Source organism: Cheilinus undulatus, linkage group 1 (genome assembly GCF_018320785.1).
Source record: "Cheilinus undulatus linkage group 1, ASM1832078v1, whole genome shotgun sequence".
In the NCBI taxonomy this organism is placed as follows: domain Eukaryota; kingdom Metazoa; phylum Chordata; class Actinopteri; order Labriformes; family Labridae; genus Cheilinus; species Cheilinus undulatus.
In genome coordinates this window covers 12,447,475-12,461,645 of record NC_054865.1, presented here as the reverse complement: position 1 = coordinate 12,461,645, position 14,171 = coordinate 12,447,475, and the positions used below count along the sequence as shown (strand labels likewise).

Sequence of the window (14,171 nt, the reverse complement as noted above, 5' to 3'; positions counted from 1 at the left end):
TTAATTTTAGAAAAGATTACATGTACAGTGCTTAACAAATTTGTTAGACCACCACCCAAAGTGAGGTTTATGCCACAGCTGCCCTAAATTGACAGCATTGATAATTACAAAATCATTTTTTAAATGTTTCTGCAATGGTTAATTCACCAATATGTAGAAGCTCTTTAACACAAATGATATTTTTAATGCTAAAATATAATTATTATTGTTATCCATGAATTTTCAAATTTACAAAAAAACTGAAAAAATAGTAAAGCACATAATTATTTCTTGATTAATATGTGAAATTAAAGTTATTTACTTGCATTCCTGAATAGAAAAAAAATTGTTTTAGTGGTTGAATGTTATGCTTGATTGATTTCTGACTTCTCAGAGAAGCCCAGTGAACGGGCTCAAATTTGGGTGAATTCAGTTTGAAATCCCTCATTCCTGTTCAAAATGGTAAAATGTGGAGAGCTCACTGAAAATAAAAAGGTCGGTCCCAGATCTGACCTTACCAAGACTGGGGATATAGGCTTCAGGCTGGGAGTTCATAGAGGCCTCAGCAGGAAGAAAGATCTCACAGACATCATAGGAGAAGGGAGAATGGTGCTGCAGGCAGTGATGAGGGAGCAAGAACAGTGATTCCAAACCAGAATAGCAGCAGAAGAGCATTTATTAATCCTTAAATATAATCAAAGTAGCTTTTGCAGCAGAATGTTTAGTACTTGTATAGCATTGGTTTTAGAGCCTTTAGTAATCACATTATGTAAGTGTTATAGAAATTTTTGTTGAAGCATTTAATTATCATGATTGTACAAGTATTGGGTGCGCAGGTGTAACAAAAGAAGGTAGTTGAGGTAGAGGCAAGCAGGGCAGCAGAGAGACAGTAAGGAGAAAAGAAGTGTGCAGGGGGGGGGTCATTGCAAATAAGCAGAAGTAACGCTAGAGAGCCCTAAGCGAAAGAAAGAGAAGTTGGTAGGTGGTACATCCTGGCTGTACTTTTGAGCCATGAGAAGAGAAGCAGAAAAAGTCTGACATCATTGGGGTGTGTGTGCATCCTGGTCGCATCCTTGAGCCATTGTAGAGAAAAACAGAATGTTCATGTGCTCCAAATCATGAGAAACTTTGCAGCAACAGTGCAGAATAATATATTTTCATAACCTTATTGACGTTTAGCATTAAGATAGTCCTGTAATTGGTAGTATGAGACTAATCTGGTAATTCATTAATCTGGAAATCTATCTATTCTGATCTTAGACCTCATAAAAAATTGATCAACAGGTACCTGTTTTCAAATATCATGAACCCATATTATACTGGTAAAATACTGTTTCATAGACAACATATTAGGTGTTGAATTTAGGAGTAAAACTTTGCAACATTAGTATAAAATATGTGATATATAACATTACTGATGTTCAAAGTCAAGGTATTCCTTTATGTGAAAGGTTAAAGTTAAGCTGTTCAAAAAAGCTTAAACCTGATAGAGAGAAAAGGCTATGCCTGGATACTGTTTGAGCATGTTAATGGGAATAGTTTGGCAATAAATAGACGATTAAAGGATAGGTTTGGGTGGTCAAACTTACTTTTTAATGTAAAATGATATGCTTATCAGTAAATAAAGTAGAAGTGACCAAGAGAGCTTAAGGGGGGGGAGCAAGGTTCGTGTGCTAAAGTTGTTATCATTAGTGTGTATGTACAACAAGGCCGCACCCTCATAGGCTGAGAGGAGATGGAGGCATGCAAATGATATATATGAATAATGTAGTGTGTAACCCTATAAAAAGGAAGACAACAAAGAGAGATCTAGTCAGTTTTCGGGGCAGCATTCTTCAAGCAAGATCAACCCAGCCGGTTCGAATTCAAGCTCTCAGAAAGTGGCTCATTTCTTGCTGAGATATGGGTGCTTTTTGAGCTGATCTTTGAACATTTTGCTGAGAGAGAGTTGGGGAAGACAGAAGGGATTTTGTGCTCTAAAACTGGACAGTGCTTCCTGTATTTTTCCCTCTGGTTGTAGGCTGAGTAGAAGACTCTCCAAATTTTTTAATTACAAGGTTTTCTTTGTTCCCCTCTCTCCCTGCATGCTGTGGGGGTGGAGGAGGCCTTTTTCTTTTTGGCCTTTTCACCATCAAGTTTCTGAGGCAGGGGCCTCCAAGCTGACAAGGTAAGGTTGGCAAGGCAAGTTTATTTGTATAGCACATTTAAGCAACAAGGTAATTCAAAGTGCTTCACACAGGACATCAAGATACAATGACAGATGGAAAAGGAAACACAGTAGAAATATCAAAAAATGTGAAAAAGGATAAAAACAGCAAATAAAAACAACAAAAGATAAAAACTAAGCTATTGCAGTAAAAGTTACAGTGCAGAGTTGTAGTTGAAATAGAGACTTTAAAAAGTGATAAAGGCAGCGGTGAACAAGTGTGTCTTCAACCTTGATTTAAAAGAGCTCAGACTTTCAGCAGACCAGATGTTTTCTGGGAGTTTGTTCCAGATATATGGAACATAGAAACTGAATGCTGATTCTTCATGTCTAATTCTGACTCTGGGGACAAGGAGCAGACCTGCACCAGACGACCTTAGTGGTCTGGATGTATGGCAGCATAATACTGTCAAAATTCAAGAGCGTATAAGAGATTGGCAAATTACTTTTGCAAGAGCTTTCACACCGCTTGCGCGCAGAGCATCTCTACCCACGCGAGCAATATGGTGGCCTGAGGGAGGAAAATCATGCCTTGAGCGCACTCAGAATCTGAGAGAACACACAACTACTGTTACTGCTCTTCTGCTCGCGAAACCTTCACCTGCTCGCTCACGAGCAGAGTTTCTTTTTGGCAGTAAGTGGGCGGACCCAGTCATCATCGTATCCCTAAATGTAATTGGTTGGTCCTTGTCTTTTATGATTGGCTATGGACTTCAAATTGAACTGTCTCAGATAAAAAAAAAACAGGTTGTAACAATTTTTGCTTTATTCTATTTTATTTATTACCATAACCATTGTTATTGTGTTTTTACAAGTTGTGATTTTAAACTAGCAGTTCCCTGATTTTGCTTGTTACTAATCAGCATTTACTCAGTGATAATGATTTGTAAGCTATGATCATGCTGATTTGCAATAAAGGAATTAACCTGCGTTTAAAGTATAGAATCAAGACTTTTTATTCCTCACAACTCAATGTAATGTGGTTTCAGGTGGTGTGCTTGATTCTGATTCCTAGTTCTAATAGGCAGCTCTGGTCGAAGCAAATTATAACTGTTGCAATTACAATTTTTTTTTGGTACACACGTTTATATCCTTTATGTGTATTGGAACAACACAAAAAAGTATAAGAAAAAAAGCCAAAATTGACATAATTTTACACAAAACTCAAAAAATGGGCCGGACAAAATTGTTGGCACCTTAATATTTGGCAACTTAATATTTGGTTGCACAGCCTTGGGAAAAAAAATTAACTGAAAGCAATCACTTCCTATAACCATCAACAAGCTTCTTACACCCCTCAACTGGAATTTTGGACCACTCTTCTTTTGCAAACTGCTCCAGGTCTCTCAGACTTGAAGGGTGGCTACTTACAAGCGCTTTGTCTCCAACCAGTTCTTAGTGTTTTTTGAGGTATGTTTGGGGTCATTGTCCTGCTGGAACACCCATGACCTCTGATGCAGACCCAGCTTTCTGACACTAGGCCCTACATTGTGGCCTAAAATCTTTTGATTGTCTCAGATTTCATGATTCCTTGCACACAGTCAAGGCACCCAGTGCCAGAGGCAACAAAACAACCACAAAACATCTCTGAACCTCCACCATGTTTGACTGTAGGTACTGTGTTCTTTTCTTTGCAGGCCTCATTCTGTTTTCTGTAAACAGTAGAATGACGTGCTTTTCCAAAAAGCTCTACCTTAGTCTCATCTGTCCACAAAATGTTCTCCCAGAAGGATTGAGGCTTACTCAGGTGCATTTTTGCAAACTCCAGTCTGGCTTTTTTATGTCTCTTTGTCAGCAGTGGGGTTCTCCTCAGTCTCCTGCCATAGCGCTTCATCTCATTCAGATTATGACCTATGGTTCGAGCTGACACTTTTGCACCCTGAGTCTGCAGGACAGCCTGAAATCGTGTGGAAGTTGACTGAGGATGTTTCTTCACCATTCCAACTATCCTGCATTGCATTCTTTTGTCAATTTTTCTCTTCTGTCCATGTCCGAGGGAGATTAGCCACAGTGCCATGGGTTATAAACTTCTTGATTATTTTACACACAGTGAGACAAAGGAATTTCAAGATTACTGGAGAAGGTCTTGAAACCTTGAGATTGTTCATATTTTTCCACAATTTTGCTTCTTAAGTGCTCAAATAATTCTCGGCTCTTCTTTCTCTTCTCCAAGCTTGGTGTGTCACACACAGGCACAAAACACAAAGGTTGAGTCAACTTTTAGACATTCTAACTGGCTTCAGGTGTGATTTCTAGATTGCCAGCACCTGTTACTGCCACAGGTGAGTTTAAATGAGCATCACATGATTGAAATGAAATGATTTACCCGCAGTTTTAAAAGGGTGCCAATCATTTTGTCTGGTCAATTTTTGAGTTTTGTGTAAAATTGTGTCAGTTCTGGGTTTTCTTTCCTCTGTTTATTGTGTTGTTCCAATACAAATGAAGGAAATGAACATGTGCATACCAAAAACATTTGTAATTTCAACCATTTCCGAGAGAAATGGTATATTTTCTGGAAAAATTCCAAGATTGCCAATACTTTCATCCATGACTGTATTGATGGAGCATGAATCTAATGGTAACTAATCACTAACAAATGTTTGTCTTTGATTTTGGGAAGGTGAAAATTGTGATTAAAATTCAATGAATTGTGCCTGATTCCTGATAAAAATTAAATATTAAGAATACACCGACTTGTAATTCTGAGGCTGACTAGCAAGGGATCCAGACTCTACTGTTATCCAGCTTATCATGCCCAGATCTATTACCATTTCTCTAACTGATTTTAACCATCATTTTAATGCAGCCGCGTTCTAGTCCAGATATAGCATTTAACCTACATTGCAGACCTGAATTGATGAAAGTATGCATATTCAGTTTAACTGGCACATGCCAACTAGCAAATGTGCTGATTTTAGTGTTGACTGCACAAAGTCTTTCTAGAAACTGTTTGAAACTTATCTGCATTGACTCTCCAGAACAAAGTGTGTAGTTTTTTTAAACAATATAGATGACATTCGATGTTTCTCCTAGGTTTGAAAGCACAGGAGACTAAAGGAGAAGTGGGACCATGTCTTCACATGATAAAGAAGATCTTACAGGTACCTTATCAATACTTCTATGTGTTCATTCATTCATTGAGCCTTTCAGTTTATAATCTATAGACCAAGCATCTCAGATAGCAGGTACATAATAGAAAAGAGAAACTTTGTCTGAAACATGACATTTGTAACCAAATTCCCAATCTGATGTCATTGTAAAAGGGTGTGAAGGGATATTTACCAAAATAGCATACGTGCTTGCACTCACATACTGCAATAAAGACTAGAAGCCCACCACAGTAACAACAGAGATGGGCCAATCCACTTTTTTTAATTTAAACAAGCGAGTCATGATTGAAAACACATCTTTAAACAATTTTTTTTAAGGCCGTTGTAAGCTGAGTATCAGCAGCTCTGATTAAAGCCACAGTCAGACAGACAGAACAGACTCCTTTATGTTGCAGTTATTACAGACAGAGAGGAGAGATCCCATCTTTTACCTCATTGCTGTGCTTTTCATAATTATCACCTGGACATGTCTGGGTTATCTGACTGCTGTTTAGTGTCAAATTGAAATATGATGATGAGTGGACTCAGACAGAGCTACTATCTCTCACATAGCTTGCTGCTCTGCTAACAGCGACATTACTACAACATGATGTGTTCACGGCCCAGTGAAAAAATCAGAGTCTGGATCAGATCTGGCCCATCTCTAAGAGACAGACAGATAAAAAATGGAAAAAAACAATGAAGGTTCTTGCAGCTGTAAACCTCATAAGTTTTTATAATAAGAAGGCATCCATGTTGATCATCCATATAAAGGATTAGCAGTAGAAGCAAATGCTAAGACTGTTTTGTAGACTGTAAGACTGTAAGAACGTTAGCAGAAAGCAGAATTATTCTGCAGATTTAAAAAGAAAAAAGACAGATCAGTGTGATATTATGTGCACCGGGGAAATCTGATATATTCACTGTAAACTATGACATGAATAGATATCAAATGAATATGTTATTAAATCAGTAAAATTTAACAGGGACTTAATATTTAAAATGTTTTCTTTTTCTCTCTGACAGTCCTTCTCAACTTTCTCTCAAAACTTGGACTGGACAGATTTTATCCCAACAAGCTCACTCTGCGGTCTGTCTTGGAGATCAACAAAAACAGTGTGTATGATGGAGATGTTTCATCAGTAGAGGAAATACCATGGTGTTTTCTCAGAAAACTGTTTAAAATCAATGCAGAATGCAGGAACTATACAGAAATATCAAACAAAGTCGATAATGAAGAGGAAGAAAACAATGATGTCTTTGACCTAGACCTTTACACTGCAGAGGACTCTGCAGACAATAAGGTGAACCTTCTTGACCTTGTAGTTGCACTCTTCTATTGTGCTGACAGCTTCTTACAACAAGAAATAGCCCTTAAAATGTCAGTGTGCCAGTTTTCTGTCCCACTGCTGCTGCCCCATGGCAACAAAAGTCTGTGTACCTTGATGCTGTGGGCTCTGAGAGACATCGTCAAAGAGTGGCGTCCACATGAAATGTCTGAATCAAGAGGGTTTGTTGAAGACAGCATTGTCCAGACAGAACTACCATTCTTCTCCTTTGTGAGGCTTAAAAACTGCAGTTTATCCAAGTCCCAGTGTTTGAATCATATTCTCAGCCTTGGCCAGTACAGCAGCAACATGTTCATACACAGAGATATGAAAGGAGGAGCCAACAAAAGAAAAATTGCAAACGGATTGACTGAGGTCTGCTGGTACCTCCCCTCTGGCAGAGAAAAACTTGACAAATTCCCAAAACCAGTCACTGTTGCTAATCTGAGAGGGGACATTGGTCAGTCACTTTCCCAATTTAGTTTTCTTTTTGAAGTGTCAACTGCTACCTTTGTATTTCTGGACAAAGTTGAAGAAGATGAGCAGAAGATCCTGACATCTCTTAAAGACGTGACATCTAAACTGTTCCTGGTTGTGAACCGTAAGGCGGAGAATGCTAAAGAGGATCTGACCACCGTCAAGATAGCAGTGGAACAGTTAAATCTACCACAGACCAGCGTGAAAATCAAAGACTCACGTGTAAATGTAATAGAGTTTTCAGAGAAACTTTGTGCAACCATCAACAAATCACTGACAAATATGAAAACTCCAACAAAAATTGAAAACATGCTTGACAAGGCTGTTGAACTCGGCCTGTCTGAGGATGAAAGCATAAGTGGCGAACAAAAGAGGGCTGCTGAGGAGATTGTGAAAGGAATTGGTTTGCAACCAATACCAGACTACAAGAACAAACAGCTGCCTTTACAGGGTGTTAACTGGAAAAGTCTGTCAAAGATAGAAATGGAGGAATGTAGGTCACAAAAAGCTGGTGATCAAGGACTGGAAGAACAGAAATCTCAGCTACAAGACAAAAAAAAAGAAATCCTGAAGGAGCTTGGCAAATACAAACTTTCTGAAGCCATGAATATTTTCACCAAACAAATATCTGAAAGGGACAAAGTGAAAAGAGACTTTTTCCTGAAGTGGATGAAACTTAAACTGAATGCTCATCTGCAGCCTGCCATGCAACAATCTTTACTGCGTCACAAGTTGTCAGAACAGCATAGCAAAAAGGAGAAAGATGTGAAAGAGATTGCAGAGCTGGATCGAGCTTTGCTGGAAAGCTCTTTGGGAATAGAGCATTACATGAGAGAGATGGGGCTGATCTATGAGTTCACCTCAAAGTCACCAAACTGTGATGAAATAATCTCTCGTCTCCCTGGTTTGGCTGCTGAAATGTTGTTGGATGGATATCCTTTAGAGCTTCTTGATGGAGATGTTTCCAACATCCCACAGAGGTGGGTGACAGATGTGCTGAAGGAGCTCCACAACAAGGTTGGAGGGAAGAGCCGACTCCTGGTGCTGACTGTGCTGGGTGTTCAAAGTTCAGGAAAGTCAACACTCCTCAACACCATGTTTGGTGTTCAGTTTCCTGTCAGCAGTGGCAGATGCACAAGAGGAGCATACATACTCTTTCTCAGAGTCAGTGATGACATGCAAGCCGAGTTGAACTATGACTTCTTAGTTCTGATTGACACAGAAGGTCTTAAGTCTCCTTGTTTGGCACAGCTAGAAGACAGTTATGAGCACGATAACCAGCTAGCCACCTTTGTCATTGGCTTAAGTGATGTCACCATTATCAACATTGCAATGGAAAACTCCACTGAAATGAAAGATGTTTTGCAAATTGCAACTCATGCATTCTTGAGGATGAAGACAATTGGGAAAAAACCAATATGTCATTTTGTGCACCAAAATATTGGTGGAGTTTCTGCCCACGCAAAGACCATGACAGAGAGAAAACATCTCTTGGAGCAGCTCAATGAAATGACGCAAATTGCTGCCGAAATGGAAAAACATCCCGACAAACAGTCATTCACAGATGTGTTGGACTATGACTTGGAAAAAAATAACTGGAACATCCCAGGACTGTGGCTCGGGACCCCTCCAATGGCACCAGTGAACACAGGTTACAGTGAAGCTGTGGCAGATTTCAAGAAAAATCTTCTGGAGACTGCAAAAAGAGACAAAAGCGATCGTGTTTCAGATATCCCAGAATTTCTAGAGTGGGTGAAAAGTCTCTGGAAAGCAGTGAAGTATGAGAACTTCCTTTTTAGTTTCAGAAACACTCTTGTAGCTCATGCCTATGACAACCTTTGCATCGAGTTCCAAACGTGGGACTGGGAGTTCAGAAAAGAGGTTTCCCGCTGGCAAACAGCCACTGAAATGGAAATCTCAAATGCTGACAATCAGTCTGACCTTCAGGATCTGAATGACATGGTCAAATCAAAAAAGTCAGAGCTGTTAGACAAAATAGCAGAACAAAAACAAATAATGGAAGAGAAACTCCAAGAGTACTACAAAAGGAAAGACAGACATGTGAATCTAATTCAGAAGTTCAAAACTGGATTCAAGCTACAAATCGGGAGTCTTGGAAATGAAATCCAACATTCAGCAGAGAATGACTTGGATCGTGCACTTCACTACAAAAAAAGTTCAAAAGAGGCTGAAGACATTCAGAGAAAACACAGAGAAGTGATTGAAGAACGGGTCATGACAGTAGTGAGAGACTGCAAACCCCAAAAGCTGTCTGAGGAGAAGCTGAAGGAAGAGTTTGAAAAGATGTGGGCAGATGTCACTAAAAATGTGGCTGGCCTGAAAGAACAAGACATACCAGCAAAAGTCCTTAACCAACTGAGAAGACATTTTCTCAACCTTAATGTCAATGAAAACTTACGGAAAATCACAGACCTCCAACAAATGGGGACCAGTCAATTTCATGTCAAGTCAGAGCATGTAAAGACAAGTTTTAAAGTATGGAGGCAGGGAGATATGAAGAGAGAACTGCAGAGCCTGGCAGACAGTGTCATTGATTGTTGCACACGATTTATGGAATACACTGCACAGTCAGGCAGAGACTACCATGACTCTTTCACAAAGGAGCTTCTGGAAAAGGCAGATGAATCCATGAAGCGACGCTCCAGGAACCACACGCCCCAGTTTGAGATAGACCTGAAACTCCATATTTGTGGCTTTGCCTCGAGGAAGTTCCTTGACATGCACAGAAAGTACTTGACTGACAGGGATCCAAAAATTAAGCTGGAGATTAAAAAGAAACAGTACTTGGAAAACTTCAATGATTTATACAACAAGAGAGATGATTGCCAACGAAAAGCAAAAAAATATGTCAGGGTTTGTATGAAACCTGCTGTTGAGGAGTACATCAACAAATCTCTGGGAGTCGACATTGCTGATGACATTTTAACAAGCTGTCATTCACCACAGTACACTTCTCGCTCTTTTTTCCAGTACAACATTCAGAAAGAGTTGTTGGAAAGAGGTGACTTTGTCAGTTTTGTCAAGTACATCAGCCAGTATGAAGTATTTGTTAAGGACTGGATTTTTCAGCAGGTCCTGCAGAAAATGTCAGAGGGCCAGACTCTGTGCAAACTGAAGAATAAAATTCTGCAGGTCATAGTTTACAAAATCACAGAAGCTTTGAGACAATCTTCAAAACACAGCGATGGCACTCTGCTGCCAGATAACCAAGAGAGCATCCCAGAGCTCATCAACAACATGCGCAAGTGCTTGATCAAAGACATCTCGATCTCAGTGGAGGAGGAAAAAACCATCTTGTTTCAAATCCAAAGCACATGCCATCCATTTAAAGACATGCTCGTTACATCATTAGATGAACTGAAGAAGGAGCTGCAGGAGGAATTCTCAAACTCCAAAAACATCTCTGAGACTCTGCACAAACTCCCAATCAAACCACAAGATGAGCTCTTCAAGCAAGTGTTTGGCTGTGGGAAACAATGTCCATTCTGTAAAGTTCCTTGTGAGGCTGCAGGGAAAGTACACAAGCAACACCATGCAGCTGTGCACCGGCCTCAAGGTCTTGGTACGTACAGGTGCTCAGAAACTCAGAAGTTGGTTGTAAACCTGTGTACAACAGACGTCCACAGTGAGCAAACATTCCAAAGCCCAGAGACTGAATGGAAAACTCAGAATTATAAGGACTACGCCAAGTTTTATCCAGACTGGCACATTCCTCCTGACTGCAGCATCAAAGCTTCTGACTACTGGAAGTTTGTTCTGGTAAAATACAACGACAAATTTGCTGAAGAATACGAAGCCAAGCCTGCTGATGTTCCAGCGGCCTGGAGAAGCATCACAAAAGAACAGGCACTGACAGGTTTAAAAGAAGCCTTCAACATACAGTGAACACACAATCCTGGAAAATATCCATCAACACAAAACATTTAAATAGTGGAGCTTTCCCTCCAGCCCTCACATTAGGGCTTTCAGCAAAACAATGATTGAATTTAGAGTCATTTACCTGCTTACCTTGACAAATGGATATCTTAAAAAGGGAGAAAGAACCCATGAAATACTCTGATAATCATTTCTCTGTTTCTGTGTTTTGATTTCGTTAATCTGATGTTGTGGTCTCAACAAGAAATGCTTCTAACAGTGAATATTTCAGCACCTTGGTCTGGTGAATGTGACTGAGGACAGACAATGAGCTGACTAGTGTGCATGAACTTAAATAGTAATGTTGAACTTTTGAGATTGTGTTTTGTAAAGTAGAAATATTCCATTGTCTCTGTCACGAAAATTCTGTCAGTACTCATTCTTTACGACCAGAGAGTATAAATATAGTGATTAGATAGAGAATTCTTTGTGTTTCTGTTCACTTATCTTTTGCAGTTGTGACTTTTTATTCTGTTCAAAGATAACGCTGAAATCTTTTTTATTTTTTGTCAGCACACACAATGATCAATTCAAAGATTTGATAATGAAAATCGTATTTTGCCTTTTCTTTCAGCTTTTGATGACTTCTCTTTGTTATTTTGTGATGTTGTTTTGCTATGTGGATTTTAATTGAATGTGCACAATAATAATTAAGGTAGCAATGATCATAATGTTCTTTAAGACCATACAAGAAAGTATGGATGAAAAGATGATGTTTTACTAAAGATCATGTGGAAAAAATATGATGTTTTGATGCACTGGTGTTCAAATGTTTCCTGTTGTGTTTCCCAGTTGGACTTCTGATTGGTGCTCCTAAAATCTCGTGTAACAAAAACACAAGAGAGTAAAAAAATTACATGTGCTTGACAACACTGTAGTATAAGATGTGAATGTAAATGACTTTAAGGGCTAACTTGCTGTACTTTTGTGTGACTCTCACATACTCCTGGTCTTATGTTTTGATAAAATTTTGTTGTACTGATGTTTTGATGTTTGCGCTTAGTCACAACTATTGATGGTGACGCTGTGGAAAATGTTTCTACACAAAGAGTTTTAAAAAGATGTTTTCTACATTGTCATGGTCTAATCATTTTGACTTTTGTTTTTCTTGTCAATGGAAATTAGTTTGTCTTTAATGTGTATTTGATTCAGTCAGTGAATCTGTCTTGTTAAATAAACTAAATGTTTTCATGTTTCAGTAATGTTGATGATAGCAGATGATAGCAGGAAAAGTGTGGCCTTATTTTGTAAATTCAGACATATGATGAGATAACAAGCTTCACATGCTGTTGTTCTTATTTGTCTTTCTGTTTGACTGTTCAGATTTTCTTTCTTAACTCATAATGACAAGCAATAAATTTGATTAATGCATACTGTTTGTTGGGAAAAAGTTGAATGTGTATAAAAACAATGAAAAACTGTTCTTAATTCATCAGTGTCAGTGTCAGCATTGAAAGACTTGACTTTTGAATAAAGTTTTCAGAACAGATACATTTCTGTAGTCATATTTTTGGGGATTAATCTACAAGCATGGCGCATCTCTTAACAATCACTCTTTCCAGTGTTAGTCTGTACAATCTGTTTAATTTGATTAAGGGAGAACAGTAACTGAAGCACCAGTTAGCCTATCTACTTTTACATCATTGCAATCTTGAGTTAGAGTAAAATCTACTTTAAAGACCTTTTTTTTGCAGGTGGTGTAAATATTGGAGGGTTTATTTGAATACATAAGAATATTGCAAACCCTCTGAATAAATATGAGGTCTTAGAAATTTTAATTTTCTTTGCAAGCATCACTTAAAACATTAAATATGTACAGGCAGCTCTAAGGGGAACTTAATTTAGGCATATTTGTTTTAAGTTAACATGCATTATCTATAAAATAAGAAGAATATTAAATACTATTTGTAGAGGTGGCTAAAATACACACATGCTTTTCTTAAGTGGAAGAATTTATGAAAAAAGAGAAAGGAAAAGCCCTCTTGAAAATACATCTTCTACAGTGAAATACACATAATCAATCACAACATTAAGACAACAGATACAAAACAAGCACAACATTAAAAAGACAAAAGGAAGCACATGATCATCCATGAGTACAGGACTGAGTCTTCTTTAAAAACTGTTTCAGTCCCAGTTTAAAATGATCCCAGTCTAGATCAGGTGTAAGCTCTGCTGGCAAAGCCTCCCACATTTAACCCCCTGAATGGAAAATTCAGTTTGTCCCACTGAGCTCTAAGTGTTACAGAGCCTGATACTCTGAGGGACATGATGAGATCACTGACAACCTGGGAAGCCTGATTATTTAAACATGTATGAATTAGTTTAAGATTGGCAAATTTAATAAAATGATCAAACTTAACATATCCAATTTATTATGGCAGTCATGTGACCTTGTTGGCTTCCTATCCAGGATTTTAATCTGTCTGTTGAAGATCATCATCATAGGTTTGTTGTAGGTGCAGCTTGTGACCAGGAGGTTACACAATAGCTGATGTGGGAGAAAATCATAGAGTGCTTAAAAGCATTTGCTGCATGAAATGCTAAGCAGTCAATAACAAGCTTTAATGTTTGAAGGTTCATTTTAGCAGTCCTGCAAGGCATTTTCATATGCATCTCAAATTTAATAATAATATTGTAATAACAATAATAATAATAATAATAATAATAATAATAATAATAATACATTTTTTCCATAACGTACTTTTCAGAAACTCAAAGACTCTGTACAATAGTTAAAAATACATTACACATCGAAAAAAAAAAAAAGCCAAAAAGACATCATAACAGCCAAACAATCAACAACAAACAAACAAGCAGACAATCAAGCAGCAAAGTGAGAAGACATAATCAGAATCACACATTAAAAACCAGTTTAAAAAGGTGAGTTCTGAGCAGTGATTTGGTTGTGGATGAGTTTGTACAGTCATGGATATGTTTAGGGAGTGAGTCGCAGCTATGGAGAAGGCTCTGTCCACCAGGTTAGAGTCTAAATGGAGACCTAGATAATTCATGTCATAAACCTGTCTTAATAGACTGAATTAAAGATTTAAGTCAGTTTTAACTGAGGATAGTTGGTAGACAAACAAATAGACAGTTTTCTTTGTGTTAAGTGTAAGACATGAGGTCTCAAACCAAACAGCTACAGACTGTAAA

The 14,171-nt window shown here is 38.2% G+C and overlaps 1 protein-coding gene across 1 annotated transcript; it reads left to right on the top strand.

Annotated features, from left to right (window-relative positions):
- The first annotated feature begins 1,810 nt into the window (after window positions 1–1,810).
- LOC121527067 (up-regulator of cell proliferation-like) lies at window positions 1,811–12,379 on the top strand. Its single transcript, XM_041813791.1, has 3 exons — window positions 1,811–2,146; window positions 5,219–5,286; window positions 6,301–12,379. Exons 2-3 carry the CDS (start codon window positions 5,256–5,258, stop codon window positions 10,983–10,985), a joined length of 4,716 nt encoding a protein of 1,571 aa, XP_041669725.1. The 5' UTR covers window positions 1,811–2,146; window positions 5,219–5,255; the 3' UTR covers window positions 10,986–12,379.
- The last annotated feature ends 1,792 nt before the right edge of the window (window positions 12,380–14,171 follow it).

Excerpts from the sequence above, each read along its gene's own strand:
- LOC121527067 (XM_041813791.1), top strand. The coding sequence starts at position 5,256 with ATGTCTTCACATGATAAAGAAGATCTTACAG. Across the intron at positions 5,287-6,300 it reads TGATAAAGAAGATCTTACAG|TCCTTCTCAACTTTCTCTCA; the intron begins GTACCTTATCAA and ends TCTCTCTGACAG.